This window comes from Globicephala melas, chromosome 5 (assembly GCF_963455315.2).
Source record: "Globicephala melas chromosome 5, mGloMel1.2, whole genome shotgun sequence".
Classification (NCBI taxonomy): Eukaryota; Metazoa; Chordata; class Mammalia; order Artiodactyla; family Delphinidae; genus Globicephala; species Globicephala melas.
In genome coordinates, this window is record NC_083318.1 from 85891178 (window position 1) to 85903998 (window position 12821).

At 35.2% G+C, this 12821-nt stretch overlaps 1 protein-coding gene across 1 annotated transcript in view; it reads right to left on the reverse strand.

Annotated features, from left to right (window-relative positions):
* The window catches only part of TMPRSS11E (transmembrane serine protease 11E), a 50279-nt gene extending 37458 nt beyond the window's left edge, over window positions 1-12821 (reverse strand). Inside the window, exon 1 of the mRNA XM_030880702.2 lies at window positions 12769-12821. Within this exon, the coding sequence (XP_030736562.1) occupies window positions 12769-12821 (53 nt within the window). The remainder of the gene's footprint in view (window positions 1-12768) is intronic.

Here is a 12821-nt window from a genome sequence, read left to right on the forward strand (position 1 = left end):
AACCAGAAATATAGATCAATGGAACAAGATAGAAAGCCCAGAGATAAACCCACACGCCTATGGTCAGCTAATCTATGACAAAGGAGGCAAGGATATACAATGAAGAAAAGACAGTCTCTTCAATAAATGGTGCTGGGAAAACTGGATAGCTTCCCAGTAAAAGAATGAAATTAGAACACTCCCTAACACCATACACAAAAATAAACTCAAAATGGATTAGAGACCTAAATGTAAGACTGGACACTATAAAACAGAGGAAAACATAGGAAGAACACTCTTTGACATAAATCACAGCAAGATTTTTTTGGATCCACCTCCTAGTGTAATGGAAATAAAAACGAAAATAAACAAATGGGACCTAATGAAACTTAAAAGCTTTTGCACAGCAAAGGAAACCATAAACAAGATGAAAAGACAACCCTCAGAATGGGAGAAAATATTTGCAAACTAATCAATGGACAAAGGATTAATCTCGAAAATATATAAACAGCTCATGCAGCTCAATATTAAAAAAACAAACAACCCACTGTGATGCTTTTGCAAATATGTTCCTATAATGGGTTTCATCTTCAAGGAATTCATGGAAAAGACTCTGACAAGTACAGGTTTCTGGTAACTGACTATACTGCTGAACTGAATGAATAAGCATTTTCAGAACTCTAATGGAAAACTGAAGAATTCATAAAAGTGCTAACAAAAGATGAAGATGAAAAAAAAATTACATGGGACTGAGTGAACTGTTGAGGATGATTATAATTTTTGTGAATTTCTGTTTGAATAAAACAAAAAAACCCCACCAGGAGTCAGAGGCAAAAAATATACAAATCAATTTTCACTGCAAAGTAAAGGAGCTGTTACAGTGGAGGATTACTGGACTGAATGTCAATATTATGACATAGTTTGAGTGTGTTTTGTGTTTGGTAAATGCAATCATTGTTGCTTTTGTTTTAGTCATCCATTTATAATGCTTGGTGTCAGTTAATTTAGCTCTTGTAAAAATAAAATACAGTGTGTGTGTGTGTGTGTGTGTGTGTGTGTGTGTGTGTGTGTGAAAAAAACAACCCAATCCAAAAATGGGCAGAAGACCTAAATAGACATTTCTCCAAAGAAGACATACAGATGGCCAAGAAGCACATGAAAAGCTGTTCAACATCACTAATTATTAGAGAAATGCAAATCAAAACTACAATGAAGTATCACCTCACACCAGTTAGAATAGGCATCACCAGAAAATCTACAAACAACAAATGCTGGAGAGGGTGTGGAGAAAAGGGAACCCTCTTGCACTGTTGGTGGGAATGTAAATTGATACAGCCACTATGGAGAACAGTATGGAGGTTCCTTAAAAAACTAAAAATAGAATTACCATATGACCCAGCAATCCCACTACTGGGCATATATCCAGAGAAAACCATAATTCTAAAAGACACATGCACCCCAATGTTCATTGCAGCACTGTTTACAATAGCCAGGTCATGGAAGCAACCTAAATGCCCATTGACAGATGAATGGATAAAGAAGAGGTGGTACATATATACAATGGAATATTACTCAGCCATAAAAAAGAATGAAATTGGGTCATTTGTTGAGATGTGGATGGATCTAGAGACTGTCATACAGAGTGAAGTAAGTCAGAAAGAGAAAAACAAATATCGTATATTAATGCATATATGTGGAACCTAGAAAAATGGTACAGATGAACCAGTTTGCAGGACAGAAATAGAGACACAGATGTAGAGAACAAATGTATGGACCCCAAGTGGGGAAAGCGGCGGGGGGGGTGGGGATGGTGTGATGAATTGGGAGATTGGGATTGACATGTATACACTGAAGTGTATAAAATTGATGACTAGTAAGAACCTGCTGTATAAAAAAATAAATAAAATACAATTCAAAAAATAAATTACAAATAGCCTACTGCTGCCGTGTCCACTGTTATACAAACATACCTATAAAGTGTCTGATAGCATCAGCCAGGCCCTTGGACTGAATTATGGTTGCATTCCCTACCATAATAACTGTGAATAGTTCTCAAAGAGAAGTTACAATCATAACAAGGTGGTAGTCTAATTACCAGACAACTGTTTCCATTTTCTTTTAATAGCACCAAGACAAACGGTGGGAAACTCATTGTTTTTATTCTAAATGTTTTTATTTATATTCTACCTTGTTCTAGACTGATTTAAGGTAGCTTATAAAGATATATATTTACATTTATATAATTATAAAGTGATATATAGTATTAAATTACATTTACATATATGGTATTAAATTAAACATAGAGATGCAAGAATAAAGCAAAACATAAGTGAAAACACAAAATGAGAAGAGTACTAAAACTACATGTCATAATTCCTATCTAGATATTTCCTTAAGTCAGATGACAAACTTTGTAGCTTTCTAGCAGCGAACTCAAAAGCAAAACTAAACAAAACTAAACAAGAAAACAACTAAACCCTATTCAGTTACATTCTTCATGTCACCCATAAGATTAAAACTGAGCAATTACTTAGCCACAATACAATTCTTTCAGATTCTAATAAAAAGAATACTGTGTAATATCATGGACTCTATTCACCACAATATTCTTAGCATAGAAACAAAAATTAGTTTTATAATACTCTTAGTATGCCCCTCAATACTGGAAAATGGCACCAATGACTATTCAATAAAAACAATTTTATGTGGGGGAAGCAGTGTGAAATTATTTATACCACGCTCTAAGATAATGTTTTTAAATATCTGACAACACTTTGCGAATTATTGAAATGGCTCTGTGTGGCACTTTCACATTATAAAGTACCTAAAAGTTGAATCATAGACATAAAAATATATTATTACTTAGTACCATAATAAGTTTTTAATAAGCATAGTATTACTAAGTGCAATAGTAAGTTTTTAATAAATATTGGGAATGAAAGAAAACCCTACCACTAACTGTTAACTTAGGTAAAACCCATAGCTTAACGACTCCTATATTTAACTAACCATAAAACTCTAGTGATAATATATTTCCTCCCACCTACTTTAAAAGGAATTTGTGATTACAAATATGGTATCATCAGGCTTTTATTGGACATGTGTGTTATATAACTATTAGTGACAATTCAACTGTAATGAATGTCTCTGGTCTCCACTGTGTTATCATCTAGCTCTTTATTAAGTTCCCAGCCAGATATGATGTGTCACAGGAAACTACAAACTGAGATTTAGGTTGGCACTCTGCCTGACGTCTAGAAATTTACAGTCACAGATAGATGGGGTGCAAAAAGTTTAAAGATATTATTAAGTAATTAGGTATGGATCTATAGAATTATAAAGTGAGCTACTTTAACACTTAATTACACTAACATATTTGCTTTATTTTCTTCACACTCTTTGCAGTTCAAGATAATAAGTCAAAATGATCTGAGTCAGCAATTTTAAAAGCAGCAGTTTCCCACAAAAATGTTGACAAGAGACACCGTTGCAGCTAGTCGTAGGGAATTGTATGCATTTTAAAATGTGGAAGGAAAAAAAAAGCATTAACAGGGAGTGTGTGACTATGTTGTGGCTGTTGTGTCAGAAGAAAAAATGGTTGAGAAACCTGAGCTAGAGACACTCTTGAAGCTGCTAATGTATAGCACTCCCTTTCAGAAATTGTTTTGTAACATTAGATATCTTTCTACCAAATCTTTCTCATGACTTTGTCTAGATGCCTCTTATGAAAGTTGGCATGATATGGTGGAAATAACTCTGAACTGGAAGACTAGTGACCTGTGTCTCCATCTTAGAACTTTTATTGAAAGACTAAGTCCTTTCATCTAAGTCCTAAGTTTCTCAGATGAGAAATCTGAGAGCATATTCAACATCACGGAAGTTCCAGCATCCTGTAACCCCCAACTTAAATGATGCAAAGTATGCTCTCATTTTCTTCATTTGTTAGAAAACAATGAGAAGTTTAATTGATCTAGCTGCTCTTTAGTTTCCACCAAAGCTCGCCTTCCATGCCTCAAATAACCTAAAAATGCTCAACATTATTATAATTAAAATTTAGCATTTTTTAAACAATCAACTTTAACATAATTTTTCACATGTTATTTTTCTGATGGCTACATGCCAGATCATTTGGAATGGTCAAATTAAGAGTCTGCAAGTCATTTGAAATAATCCAAGTTTCATATGAGGAAGTCATTAAGTTTCTTGACTACTTGCATCCTAAGCCAGTTTTAAAATTCCTAGACTTGTAAAACTGCATTTTGTGCAAGCCACTGATGGGCCTTAAAATTGGAGTGTGCCAGCTGCAACATGTGCTAGACTGTGTGGTGTCCTCCTGGCTGCTGTTTCCCTGGCAAGTACTGTAAGCCATACACAAAGAATCCCTCAGATAATCTAGAAATTTCTGTATATAATAAAACCCTATCTGAATTAATTTAGCAATGAGAGACAACTGGAAATGTATTGACTCTTGTTAGTGTTTGTATTATTCTTCCAAAAGAGGGATTTCTTGACTAATGAATTTCCTGCCTCAGTTGTTGACCTATAATATAATGGAAGTATTGAGTCTTAACTTTTGGATGGAACACAAATTTGTGAAGTTGATCATTATATATTTACTTAATATAAATATATTTACTTAATTATACTTTAATATATTGGCATTTTAATAATAACATAGTGAAATATGCTCAGATTCATATTAGAATTAGGTAGAATTTACTGTGCAAATACCATAAAATTATAAAAGTATTATTTTATCTAGGGCTTCCCTGGTGGCGCAGTGGTTAAGAATCCGCCTGCCAATGCAGGGGACATGGGTTCGAACCCTGGTCCAGGAAGATCCCACATGACGCGGAGCAACTAAGCCCGTGCGCCACAACTACTGATCCTGCACTCTAGAGCCCATGAGCCACAACTACTGAGCCCATGTGCCGCATCTACTGAGCCCATGTGCCGCATCTACTGAAACCCGTGCGCCTAGAGCCCGTGCTCCGCAACAAGAGAAGTCACCGCAGTGAGAAGCCTGCGCACCGCAATGAAGAATAGCCCCCTCTCGCCCCAACTAGAGAAAGCCCGTGAGCAGCAACGAAGACCCAACACAGCCAAAAATAATAAATTTATTTTAAAAAGTATTATTTTATCCAAAAGGGCTAAATATTTTCAGTCACTAATGTCCATGTCTTTAATTCATATCTAAATGCTGATGGCTACCAAATCTATAAATACAGATTATTTGTCTAAACTTCAGACCCATATATTCATCTGCCTACTGTTCATCACAACAGGATATACCTCTCATCATTCGAACTAAGCATGTCTGTGCTACAGACTCATATGTGCCTATCCCAAATATTTTCCTTAATAATAGAATCTTTGATTTTTGGTTGAGCATATGGCCCCCTGGAAAATAGAATAATGTCCTTTATCCATGACTCTCCCTGTGAATATAAGTTCTGACCAATGGAGTCTCTATTCCAGTGGGTAGAATCCTGATGTGCTAGTTGGAGCTCTGGCAACCATACTAAACCATGATTGGGAGGATATATGTTCATGTTGATAGGACAGCACAGCAGTAGAAGCCTAGATTCCTAATTACTTGGTAAACCTCCCTATCAGCCCCTACCTGACTATCTCCAGACTTGTTTTACATTAAACTGAAATAAAATGACATTTTATGTAAGCCACTTTATCCTAAGCTTCCTGTCACTCATATCTAAGCTGATACTATTGCAATATGCAAAACAGATTAGTTGCAATCAAAGTAAATTGTGATTTTTTATGTAATTATCTTTGGGAGAAGAAGACATTCAAGAAATATATTTACTTAATAAAATATTTTTACTTAATATTTTCTAGCTGCACAATTTTGAGATACAAGTAATAAATCTGATGCTAATAAATAAGGAGACCAAGTTTTCATCGACGATCTCATTGTAAAAAGTTCTACGACTTTAAGCAAATGACTTCTATTTTCTTGCTTAGTGGATATAGGTCTGGGCTTTTGCGTCAAACAGCTTGGGTTTCGCCCCGGCTCTACCTCTTACTAGCTAGATGGCTCCAAGCAAGTTACTCACCTTCTCTAAGTCTACATTTCCCCTCCCATAAATGGGGGTAATGATAGAACCTAACTATAGGGTTCTTCTAAGGATTAAATGGAATAACGCTTATGGAGCAATTGGCATTATACCAAGTACACAGTACATGCACAGCAAATGTTGGCTTTGTCATTATTCCTCCTTCATAATGAGGAATTAATTTGTTTTCAAAACAGGTTGAAAAATCCCTCAAATTGCCTCATGTGACTAAGGGGATAAGGAGAAGATGGAACAGGTGAGGCTCCCAAGCCTTATTCCCACTCCACCCAGAGCAACACTGCTCCACGCAGCAGGGGTTTGCATTAGCCTTATGTGTGAAAGGGATTCAACTGGTAAAGAAAATGTGTAAAACTACTCATCTTTGGACCTTTTTAGCTCTAAGAATCTATACATCAAGCTAATGGTCAGCCATGACATATACAGTTTTGTGCAAGGATTTAGAACTCTACTTAAGAAGCCCATTGTATATATGTGCCACATCTTCTTTATCCATTCATCTGTTGATGGACACTTAGGTTGCTTCCATGTCCAGGCTATGTAAATAGAGCTGCAATGAACATTTTGGTACATGACTCTTTTTGAATTATGGTTTTCTCAGGGTATATGCCCAGTAGTGGGATTTCTGGGTCATATGGTAATTCTATTTTTAGTTTTTTAAGGAAGCTCCATACTGTTCTCCATAGTGGCTGTATCTATTTACATCCCCACCAACAGTGTAAGAGTGTTCCCTTTTCTCCACATCCTCTCCAGCATTTATTGTTTCTAGATTTTTTGATGATGTCCATTCTGACCGGTGTCAGATGATACAATGGAATATTACTCAGCCATAAAAAGAAACGAAATTGAGTTATTTGTAGTGAGGTGGATGGATCTAGAGTCTGTCATACAGAGTGAAGTAAGTCAGAAAGAGAAAAACAAATACCATATGCTAACACATATATATGTAATCTAAGAAAAAAGAAAAGGTCATGAAGAACCTAGGGGTAAGATGGGAATAAAGACACAGACCTACTAGAGAATGGACTTGAGGATATGGGGAGGGGAAGGGTAAGCTGTGACAAAGCGAGAGAGTGGCATGGACATATATACACTACCAAACATAAGATAGATAGCTGGTGGGAAGCAGCCGCATAGCATAGGGAGATCTGCTCGGTGGTTTGTGACAACCTAGAGGGGTGGGATAGGGAGGGTGGGAGGGAGGGAGATGCAAGAGGGAAGAGATATGGGAACATATGTATATGTATAACTGATTCACTTTGTTATAAAGCAGAAACTAACACACCATTGTAAAGCAATTATACTCCAATAAAGATGTTAAAAAAAAAAAAGGAATCCCAAATCTAGCTTTGCTGTTGAATCCAGTAATATATATCTAAGTGCTTAATTACAACTTGAATGTACTGTAAGGTTTGAAAGATTGGTTTGAAATATTTTAGATGTATTATTTATTATCTTTGGTATTTTCTGGACTAGGAAAGTTGAGACACAAGGGTTAAGCTAATTGTTTAAAGAGAAAGGAAAGTTATCTCTGCTTAACCAAGGGGAACACTTGTGATTCCAGGGATCATGATGTAGTGGAGGCAGCAGGGAGTATTAGAAAGTTCAGGACCAGAGTTAGAAATGTATGGCAAACTCCAGTTCTACCAATCACTTACTCAGAGATTTGGAAATCTCAGTCTTCCTAATCTTTGGTTTTCCTATCTGTAAAATCATGATAATATTAAAATTGTCTGCCTCACAGTTGTTGATAGGTATCAAATAAGAATATATGTTGGAATTATGTGTAAAGAACATATATATGTGTATATACATATATATCCTACTACATGTGCCCTCTCTGAATTTTGCTGTGACCTGCTAAGCTTTTAATGTGCAATAACCAATTTTTAAAAGTCCGTATAATTCTATACAAATTCAAATGGTAATAGTAATAACAATAACAATATTTCCTGGGTCAGGTAGACACCTGTGTTGGTTTAACTCTTCTACTTGACAACATTGGACTTGGTACACAGGTGAACTGGGAGGACAGATTCAAGCTTTAGTATTGACTGACTCACCCATTCCTGTGACCACATGCAAACTACCTAATCTTTGATTGTGGTATCCCTTAATTTATAGAACACAGAGATGCTTCCTGTCTACAATCCTCAGAGGTCTACTTAGAAGATTATCCATTGAACAATAACATTGTTCCTTGTAAATATAACTTTTATATCTTTTAACACAATAAGACAGTTAAGTCAGCATAGCAGTAGCATCACCTAGGTAAATAAAGGAGGAATTGTGGGGATGGTATAGCATTGTGATTAAGAGCATGGGTTGGAGTCAGATAGACCAGGGTTAATTCCCAGTTCTGCCATTATCACCTCTAGGCAAATACTGTCTGAGCCTCAGTTTCCTCATCTGTGAAATGGGTATAATAATATAACCACTGTTTGTTATAAAGATTAAATGTGCATGCTATTTTAGAACAGTAGTTGGTACACAGTACATGTGAAACAAATGATAGCAATTATTATTTGTTCTGCACTGAATCATAGCTCAACTTTAAACAGAGTGCTAAATCATTCTGTATTTGCTTTTGCAGCTTCAAAAAAAAGACATCATCTGACATCTTCAGATAAAAGGTTGAAAGACTGCAAGATAGAATTTAATGGTGACTGATACTTTGGATTCCCCTAAATTTAGTTCTATCTTCTCAGAATTACTATTGTAAAATTCTCAGAAATTGCTCAACCATTCAGGCCATATATGTACCTGGGAGAAGGTTCGGCTTGCAGGTTCTGGCATGACCTGGTATGTCTGCAGCGCATTTTTTTTTCCTCAACCTCTTAAAACTTTCCTACCCTCTAATCCACTCATTTCAAACCTATCAAATTATGCTTGAAACTGTGAGAACATTCTCCACAATTCTTATCCACCATCTTTGATGAGAATATGTCCAAAGGAGTGTGCTTTGAGATGTACTTAGTGGAGTTCCTCTAAAATCTAACCCTGATAAAGCCATGAAACGCAGACAGAGCACTCATTTCACCACCGACCATCTTAGAAGACTTGCTCCACAACTGCCCAATAGCCCCATCCTCAGGCACAAAAGCATCAGGCATAATTATAAATCTCAGTGCTGACAAGGAAGCACATGATGTTGCTTTTTTTCTTGAATGTTTATATTTATTCCCTTATTATATTGAAGCAATTATATTTTTGGAGGAAAGCAGACAATAATGAAAAAATAACAAAGGTTCACTAGACAGTTATAATTATTACAGACTGATGAATTCCTTCCATAAAATGCTGCACTAAGATGAACTTGATTTTCACACAATAGCAAATGTTGCAATCTTTTTTAGAAAACAGTGATGATATAATTGACGTGCTGTACTCTCAGTCACTGATCACCTTTGAGATAGTGCGGAAAAGTTAGGTCATGTTCTTATCTTGTTTAAATACAGAGACAGTTTTAAGAAAATTATATAACGGTAGTCTGTGCATTCTTCAAAACATTTGTAAAGACCTGTCAATCAAAGTAAAATTATACCACCACCCTTCCTTCGTCAGCATATATGTGCATTCTTTCATATTAACCTGTATTGACCTGTTTCTTTGCCTATACATTATATAAACATGTATGCCTACACATACATACACATTTTCTCTGTGTGTGTATATGCATGTGTGCACGTTTTCCATTTCTCTGTTAGAGGGCAAACTTTCCAAAGACTCTTCTTTTAGCTTCCCACACATGATAAGACAGTGTGTTACAGTAGAAAGAACATAGACTTTAAAGCCAGAAATGCCAAGGTCAGGTTCTAGATCCAACACTTACTAACCCTGGACAATCTGAGCTGCAGTTATTTCATTTTTTTAAGGAGAGATAACAATAATGGTTTCTCAAAGTATTGCCAAAATTCAATCAGATAACATTTTACAAAATGTGCAATACATAATAGGTGCTCAACAAAGTTTTCTTCCATACAGAACTTAGTACACAATGAGAACTCATTAAAAGTTGTTACATGGACCAGGACTGATCTTAGCTGAAGAAGTGAGGCACAGCATTAAACGCTTGGAACACTATCATAAAGCAACTCTGGACCTGCACCTCAGTAGAGGAACCCTTCAGTATCATTATCTACTGACTAATTTCAGGGCAAAAAGGAAGAGGTTGCTACAATAGATTAATTTTACATTGAGATTTTTCCCTGTAAACAAATAGATTCTTAATCCAAATAAGACCACACTCCCTGTCTGACACAAACTACCCAAATTATGTCTGTATCCTCCCTTCAGTTTTCCAGACATTCTGAAATTAGCCTCTTTTCCTTAATCATCACTATGTTGCATAAATGACTACTCTTCTCCCTTGGAGGAAAAGGTAAACTGCGAGAGAACACCTCCCATTGAGGTATAATTATACCAGTTTAAATAAAACAAAAAGCTACCACTTCAAAAACTGACCTATTTCATTTCCACTTTAATTTCTTTCTATCTTACAAGTTCCTGTTTTTTATGGCTTTGTACTGTATCAGTTCTTCTCAAACTGTACAGTAAATAAGAATTACCTTGTGTAACTTTTAATACAATTCCCATGCCTCAACCAGAGATTCACGGGAATTTCTTGGATGGGAGCTGGACTTTTCTGTTTTTAATAAGTACCCAGTGAATCTAATGGAGGGGGTCCATGGGTCACATGTTGAGAGATAATGCTTACCCTACGAAGTAAAAATTAAAGTTGTCCATTTTGTTTCATTTGAATATTACTCAGTTTACCTTCATCTATCTAAACGTGTGTAGATACTAATGTCTACAAATTTGGTCTGCTGTCAGTAGTTGCTGGTTGTCAGTGGTTGCTGGTGAATACAGTTGGCAGACATTCCTATCAATAATAAATATATTTAATAAATATATTCTTCTCTTCTCAAATCTCTTCCCTATAAACTTATACCTGAAAAAGTCTTCTTTAACCTTCTGTTGTATGTGTTTTTATAAAATTAATGTGTCGATTTCTTCATATTCAAAGGATAGTATAAAATCAGTTTGGAGAAAATGATAGCATCTGAAGAATAATGTTTACCTGGTCTAACTTTCTTCTAACCTTTAAATTCTAACATAGTGGTTTTCATTTAGAACAGGTGGAGTGAGGAAGGGGCTATCAAAATTTTGGTCAAAGAGGAAGGAACATGCCATTTGATAAAACTCTCCACCTGTTTCTGATATGCCTTCCCAGTTATGAGCAAATGGCTTTAAAAAGAAATTGCCTATATATCTCAATATACCTCTTTTTTCAAAGCATTCTTGTTGGTACACTTATTCCAGCAAATGTGCTAATAAATTTAATCCCTTTTCACTCTAGCCCATTCACTGAACATCTCCTAGGCTGACTCAAACATCGATATGCTCCACTTTGTATGCAAGTTTTAGATCAGGAAGGAGTTTTTTGTGTGTTTGTTTTTCCTTGAGAGGTATCTTCCATCTACTCTGAAGCAAGACTGAAAACATCTTTGCTTCAAATTAGAGACTATACTCAGGAAAATTCGTTCCAATACCTCCAAATTATAACTCCCCTACACAAACTCCAGACTCACTCAGATTTAGCATAGACAAAGCCTGAAATCAATTTAGAATCTTGAGTTTGATAGAAATTATATGTTTAAATAAAAGCACTGTTTTCTATAGTAATATTCTTAAAGATAATCTAGGTAAAAAGGCTAGGGTACAAAACCATCATGGATTATAGAGAAGTACTTGCAGAAGGCAGGAAGCCTTGAAAAGTCTGATTTAATTTGTGATGTCTGTCGCTCTTAGTTGATTCATCAACAAATATAGAGAGTATTAAATTTCTCATGAGGACTATGTAGAACTTTCTTCCTATCAACTACAGAGCCTGAGTGTTTTTCACTATTAAGATTCCATTAGAAGCTTTATACTTTTCAAACTGTTTTCTTCTCAAAACAGAAATTAACAAAAAAGAGCATGCCAATATCTCAATCAGAGAAAATGAATTTTTAACATGAAGATAAAATTATTTTCAGAGCCCAAACTGGTACACTGAAATCTTGTTACTGTTTAGTTTCTAACTTTTAAAGAAAACAACCTCAGAATAATTATGACTTCTCTATTAGAGAAGTTGATTTTGACCAGGTACATCACTGGATTTATTTTAAAAATCCAACTATGATAATTTAATCACATTGCCTTCTTAAATTGTTTCTTGTTCTTTTAAAACATATATATATATTTTTTAGTTTATACTATTTACTTACAGAAAGAAGTGTAAGTTTGATCTTCATGGTTTTAGATTTTTTTCTCATGTATAATTTTGAGTATTAAATATAATATAATATATAATATAATATAATAAACTTGAGACAAATAAAACCGAAGCTAAAAACACATTCTATTTTTCTCAAAACAAAACAAACTAAAAGACAGTTGTTAAACACCATGTGCCTTTATCTTTTGTTGAGCTCTTCTGAAAGTACATAAACATTTGGGATGGGTCACAAGAGGACAGGGAACACTAGTATAGAAAGAAGAGAAACCTATTTCTTGACATAATTTCATGTTAAATATCAAAAGTATTTTTCCACATTAAGCAAATAATAAATTGGAGATCTACACATTCCTTGGTGTGGTTCATGCCACTTTAAGCAAGTTAACTTAAGACAAAGGAAAAGAGAAGAAAACTCACCGATACATTGCTGACCAGCGAGGAATGGTCCTGTGGAGACCGAGGTCTGCCAT